Source organism: Sinocyclocheilus grahami, unplaced genomic scaffold (genome assembly GCF_001515645.1).
Source record: "Sinocyclocheilus grahami isolate Dianchi unplaced genomic scaffold, SAMN03320097.WGS_v1.1 scaffold335.1, whole genome shotgun sequence".
In the NCBI taxonomy this organism is placed as follows: Eukaryota; Metazoa; Chordata; class Actinopteri; order Cypriniformes; family Cyprinidae; genus Sinocyclocheilus; species Sinocyclocheilus grahami.
Genome location: NW_015505514.1, coordinates 415582 through 422339, shown reverse-complemented (window position 1 = coordinate 422339; position 6758 = coordinate 415582). Strand labels below are relative to the sequence as shown.

At 33.8% G+C, this 6758-nt stretch overlaps 1 protein-coding gene across 1 annotated transcript in view; it reads right to left on the bottom strand.

Annotated features, from left to right (window-relative positions):
* Positions 1 to 433: 433 nt before the first annotated feature.
* LOC107602785 (homer protein homolog 3-like) overlaps positions 434 to 6758 on the bottom strand; it is a 9997-nt gene continuing 3672 nt past the window's right edge. The window contains exons 4-6 of the mRNA XM_016295358.1: positions 3517 to 3627; positions 2299 to 2379; positions 434 to 1657 (exon numbers count right to left, since the gene is read on the bottom strand). Coding sequence (XP_016150844.1) covers positions 1472 to 1657; positions 2299 to 2379; positions 3517 to 3627 — 378 coding nt within the window. The 3' untranslated portion in view covers positions 434 to 1471. The remainder of the gene's footprint in view (positions 1658 to 2298; positions 2380 to 3516; positions 3628 to 6758) is intronic.

The following is a 6758-nucleotide window of genomic DNA, read 5'->3' as shown; positions in this document are numbered from 1 at the left end:
TTATTAATTATTAAAAAAAATAAATGTCATTATTACAAGAAAACGAACTAAAATCATATCAGCTTCACTAAACGTAACTAAAAAAATAAATTTTAATTTCTCACATTTCAGGGGAGAACTACCTTTATATTTTCCATCATACTTTTGACGGTCATGCATCATTTTACAGTGAAACAATTAACAATTAAATAAAAAAAAAAGCTCCTTTGGATCCCATTTTATTCAAAACCATAGCAACACTGCTTCAAAACGAACCATAATTATTATAATTGAATATTACACCGAAACACATGGTTAACGCAATAAGTGCAGCAGTTTATTCCTTCATTTATTTGCACTCCATGCCATGTAACTCGACCGAATAAATAACAATTTTCAAAGTATAGCTATTTATAAAGTATCATAAAGGCTATCTTTAAGGGTTTTAGGCTTGTGAAAGAATGGTTACAGGACGTATACACATGAAGCAAATACGTTTATTGGGAATTCATATAAAACCAACAACAGGCACACAATAGAAAAATAGCATATTATGTGCAAACGTCTTTAAGGTTATAGGGCAAATGTCCAAGCAAGGTAAAATGAAAACAACAGTTAAAGTGAAAGTTCATGTTTTTAAAAAGAGGAAAAACTATATACTATAAAGCTTGGTATAAAGATGCATGCTGAGGTATTGCAAACGATAGTGGTCTATAAAAAAAAAGTCTAAAGTGTTTTTCCTTAAGGGTTGCTGCATTTAGAAGTGCCATTTTGAACTAATGGAATCTGACAGAGAAAATTAAATTAAAGTACTCTGCAAAACGGTTGATCCTTGCAGGAATGCATTCGATTTATAACTACCTACATATTTAGACTGCAGCAGACCAGTTAAAATAATGAATACATGAGTTAATGAAAAAGAGAAGTTAAGCTTAACCATTCATGTTTGTCACTAAGAGAAATATCATGTTTTGTTAGTGCTTTCTCTAGTTGTCAAATGCAGAGCCATAAGCCTTTAAACCACTTAACGTCCTAACAGATACATGCTGGTGTCCGTAATTAGTGAGATATTCTCTTTCTTCAGTTCTAGTTATGCATCTAACAATAATACTGGTAAACACATCGAACGGTAGCTTATATCTACAGAACGTTCTGGTCAAAGTCTTATTCTATTTAGAAGACTAGTCACAGATCTTAACAACTATATTGTTATCTAGTAGCAATAAACAGGTCTAAAGTAGTTCTAGTCTGTTTAAGATTTTCCTCGTGACTATTTCAAGGCCCAGTTTTGTGCGAGAAACATCTGGTAAGATACACCCATGGCTCTCAGGAAGCGAATGTGGAATGAATATGTCCTAAATTCATGCTAGTTTTCACTACCAGCCTAGTACCGTGACGAACCGTTGAGTTGTGCAGCTTGGGAAGATTCCAGTACAGAACGAGTTCTCATCTACCTCATGATTGCCATGTAACGTTTGTCTGAGCGCAGTGGTCATTTCTCCAGGAGCTTGGCTAGGTTCTGCCGCAGGTCGCTCAAGTCGTAGATCTTGACGTCTAAAGTTTCAATGACCTTCTGCACCGCGCTCTCCGCCCTGCTCCGGGCATCCTGGGACGAAGCTAAAGCGCCCTCTGCTGTTTGTACTCGTTTATCCAACTCCGAGTTCTTCACTTCCAGGTCCTAATGCCAAGACAAATAAACATTATAAGCAAAACTCATCTTAACTCACCAAAACATGATCATATTTATACAACAAAGTCCAAAGCAGGGTTATTATAGTTAAGTAAAACTAATAATAAATAATATTTTTTATTTATATAGCGCCGTTTAAGATCTCAGGGTTGCGGTACAAGAAATGGGAGACGATTGTGCGGCAAAACAAAGACCAAAACTAAAGCAAATATCAACAAAACAAAGCAAAAGGAAACAAATATACAATTACATTAAAGAAACAATATTATAGAATTAAAGGTCGTAAACAGAGTAGCATAATTAAAAAAGGTGAGTTTTCGGCTGAGTTTTAAAGCCATAAAAACACTTTCTTTACTTAAAATAATACAATAATGCATAAGAATAAAACATAAATATATAAATATATATACAGTATATATTTACATCATCTCAATTGAATTTGAACTTTTTACTAAAATAACTAAAAATTAATGAAAAACAAAAACTAACAAAAATGTCAGAAAAACTATATCTCAAAATATAAAAATAAAAACGAATTCAAAATACTAATAAATAAGTATAAATGAAACTTGTCTGAAGCTAACACTTTTGTATTTTACCTGACTAGCAGTAAAGTTGTGGGAATTTACCTGTATCCTTTGACAGGCCTCTTCCCTTTCTGTCTCCAGCTCACTTAAATCTGGTTTCTTGCTTCGCAGAATCTTTATTTCCTGTAATAACCATTTTTACTGTAAATATTCTATACCAAATTATTCATTTTAGAAGCGAAATGTAGAAGTGCTTCTATTTTCAATGGAAATTCACTGGTATAAAAACTGACTTTAAATGGGGCGAAACATAAAATAATAATTTTGTAAACATTTCAAATGTATAGTATATAACCAGTGTCCCTGATTACATACTAATTTATGTTTAAGCAATTCCATATGTGACTCTGGACCACAAAACCAGTCTTAAGTCGCTGGGGTATATTTGTAGCAATTGGGTCAAAATTATTGATTTTTCTTTTATGCCAAAATCATTAGGATATTAAAGTAGAGATCATGTTCCATGAAGATATTTTGTAAATGTCCTACCATAAACATATCAAAACTTAATTTTTGATTAGTAATATGCATTGCTAAGGACTTCATTTGGACAATTTTAACGGTAATTTTCTCAATATTTAGATTTTTTTGCACCCTCAGATTTATTCAGCTTTCAGATGATGTATAAATCTCAATTTTGAAAAATTGACATTTAAGACTGGTTTTGTGGTCCAGGGATTTTCAGATTTATGAGTATTTCTGTGCTGGTGTCACCATTGCCTTGTTCATAGGGGACGAGGATCACAATTTCAGTAATTAAGCGCAGAAGTACTTGCCGTAATTATGCACAAAAGGTAACTGTACTCTCAGTGTCACTAACACTAATTACATAATTACCTCATGATTATTAGTGGGTCCAAAGCAACACAAAAATGCAAATATCGGCGTACATCGTGAGAAAGGCCACAGCAAATTCAAGAATTTTAGGCTGCAAAAATCTATGCCAATTCCTGGTTGGACTGATAAACACACACACACACACACACACATAAATAAATAAATATATATATAGCTAGAAGCCACATCACAGGCTGCCACTGTATTTACATGTGTGAGTAATGTTCATACATGATTCTGTTTGTAAATAAATCTTTTTATATTAAATAGACATTGATAATACAGTGTCTGTGCAGCTTACAGTGTGGACATTATAATGGGATCGATCTAGAAGTGTTCAGCGTAGACATGGTAGACATGAGTCTCAAGATGGATTTTCTTGCAGTGTCAGTTAGCACTGTTACTACATTAAGCAATCTTTACCTCATCTTTAGCTCGGATAAGAGCCTCCATCTCTGCCATATTCTGTGTGAGCTCCTCGCTGCCCGTCTCACTGGAAGCAGAAACCCCGCTCTGAGCCTCCAGCTCTGCAACCTGAAACATCAAACCCAAACGAAACCGCTATTACACAACTCAGGCCCAACTTACTGTATTAAACCATCAGAAACATGGAGAAAATCTTTTTAAAAGCTACTTTAAAAACAAATGCCAAGTAAAAAAAAAAAGTTTCAAATAAAAAAAAAGGTTAAAAGGTTAAATTCTTTGATATTTTAGAGCGTCATGAGATCTCGATATGATATAGTTTCCAGTTTTATGCTTTTTTCTGTATGTTGGCCGCACAACACATCTTCGATTTAACAGACAAAAACGTTTTTAAAATATCATTTGAACAAAACTGCTTCACTACTTATTTGTTTCTAAGAAATATTAATAAAATATCGTGCCAAACTACTCAATAAGGTTTTCTTTTTTAGAACAAGCCATCTGTACAAAGGACTTCGTATGCAAAATGCATAGAATCTTAAATATTTTCTTTATTTATACATCACCAAAAATTCTAAAAACTGAAAATTGTGTTTATTTTCAGGTTAAATATATATATAAATAAATAAAAAATGTCAATGTAATCTCAGACTTTTGGATCCCACTGGAAAATAAAATTAAATGAAAGAAAAATAAATAAATAAACGCAAAAATAACATAACTACCGCTGTCAAATGATTAATCGCGTCGAAAATAAAAGTTTTTGTTTACATAATAAATGTATGTGTAATTTATTATGTATATATAAATACACACACATACAGTATATATTTTGAAAATATTTACATGTATACATTTTATATTCATAGAAATTATATTATATATTAAAATATATTTAATATATAAACAACATATTTTTCTTAAATATATACATGCATGTGTGTGTATTTATATATACATAATAAATACACACAGTACACACACACATATATTATGTAAACAAAAACTTTTATTTTGGAAGCGATTAATCGTTTGACAGCACTAAACATAACAAAACAATAAAATAACCCACTATCCTGTTTCCTATTCTTTTACTTTGCACACAATCATGGTTTCTGTGATTTAGCGTCACATCTTCAGATGTCGTTTACTGAGGAAAGTAAAGCAGGCCATCACTGCACTGGAGCTTTTAGCATCGTCACAACTATTTTTTCAGTTTGTGTTAGGGAGAAACTTAGCGGTCTCATTTTCCCTACGGTCATTTATCTTCCCTCTGTTCCGGACAATGAAGGCGTATTGTCTTTTCCTATAAATATCCCTCTGCACGCTCTCTGAAGACCTGAACTACATTCGTCACCTGGTTGATGCTTGCTTCAGTAGACCTTCAAAGTGTTGTGGAATCCTTTATGTATGATTATGTAAAAACAATGAAGAGTGCCGAAGGGAAAATATTCTGTTTGCTTGAGCAACTGCTAAAACAAATTGTTAACACATGAGAACATCTAAAATGTGGATGTTATCCTTATGTGGTCCTCAAAAAAGCAGCAGTGTGGAAAAACGGTTTCATCTGGAACCTCTTCTTGTATCTCCCAATCGTCTTGTGAACATTTAATAACAACAATGCCATTCCAAATCGGCATTCTTTGAACATAAAAGAGGATATTTTGATAAATGTGATAGTTTTTGTTGTTTTTTGTTCATACACTGAAGGTCAATGGGGTCTCCACTGACTTTCATTGTGTGGACAAAAACTAAATCTGCTTTTGAGTTCTTCTGAAGACAAAGGTTTGGACGGCGTGAGGGTGAGTAAATGATGACACATTCATTTTTGGGTGAACTATTCCTTTAAGGCATGACACCATGAACGTGAATGGACTTTGTTGAATGGGGTGAATGGAGTGAAATTTTTAACTAATAGATATAACCAAACTTTCCCCAGTTGCTTAATCGCAATTGTTTTGTATTGTGTATTTTCGGAAATATTATGTTTAAATATGCAAATGAGGGATTCATTTGATTGCAGTAATTTACAGACGTTTCCAGAACAAAATTATGATCACTGGATAAACCCAGGTTCAAAATTCTTGCTTTATTTTGCTGACATCTTGGAGGTAATCATTTTTACTGATGGAATTTTTAGATATCTCTTTTTATCACTCCATAAATGAGAAAATGTTTACAGCCAGAAAAAAAAAATTTCATCATGACATGTTTTAATCATAACATAAATACACACACGCACACACACACACACACACACACAAAGTAGTTCAAATGCATAACTTGAAATCTTACAAATCTGAAAATTCTGTTTACTTTTTTTTTCAATTTATTTTTTAGGAATAATAAATTATTTATATATATATATATATGCTCTGGATCGGCGTATACGACAGCGTGTTCCAGTTCCTGCCAATATCCAGCAACTTCGCACAGCCATTGAAGAGGAGTGGACCAACATTCCACAGGCCACAATCAACAACCTGATCAGCTCTATGCGAAGGAGATGTGTTGCACTGCGTGAGGCAAATGGTGGTCACACCAGATACTGACTGGTTTTCGGACCCCCCAATACAGTAAAACTGCACATTTTAGAGTGGCCTTTTATTGTGGCCAGCCTAAGGCACACCTGTGCAATAATCATGCTGTCTAATCAGCATCTTGATATGCCACACCTGTGAGGTGGATGGATTATCTCAGCAAAGGAGAAGTGCTCACTAACACAGATTTAGACAGATTTGTGAACAATATTTGAGAGAAATAGGCCTTTTGTGTACATAGAAAAAGTCTTAGATCTTTGAGTTCAGCTCATGACAAATGGAGGCAATAACAAAAGTGTTGCGTTTTATAATTGTGTTCAGTGTGTGTGTGTGTGTATATATATATATGTATCTTACAGAAGTGTGTACACCCCTCACATTTTTGTAAATATTTTATTATATCTTTTCATGTGACAACACTGAAGAAATGACACTTTGCTACAATGTGTACAGCTTGTATAACAGTGTAAATTTGCTGTCCCCTATAAATAACTCCACACACAGCTGTTAATGTCTAAACCGCTGGCCACAAAAGTGAGTACACCCCTAAGTGAAAATGTCCAAATTGGGACCAATTAGCCATTTTCTGGTGTCATGTGACTCATTAGTGTTACATTATTTAGTGTTACCAATTTGATGCAGTGTGCGGCATATGGTCTGAGCACTGACAGGCTGACCCCCCCCACCCCTTCAACCTCTGCA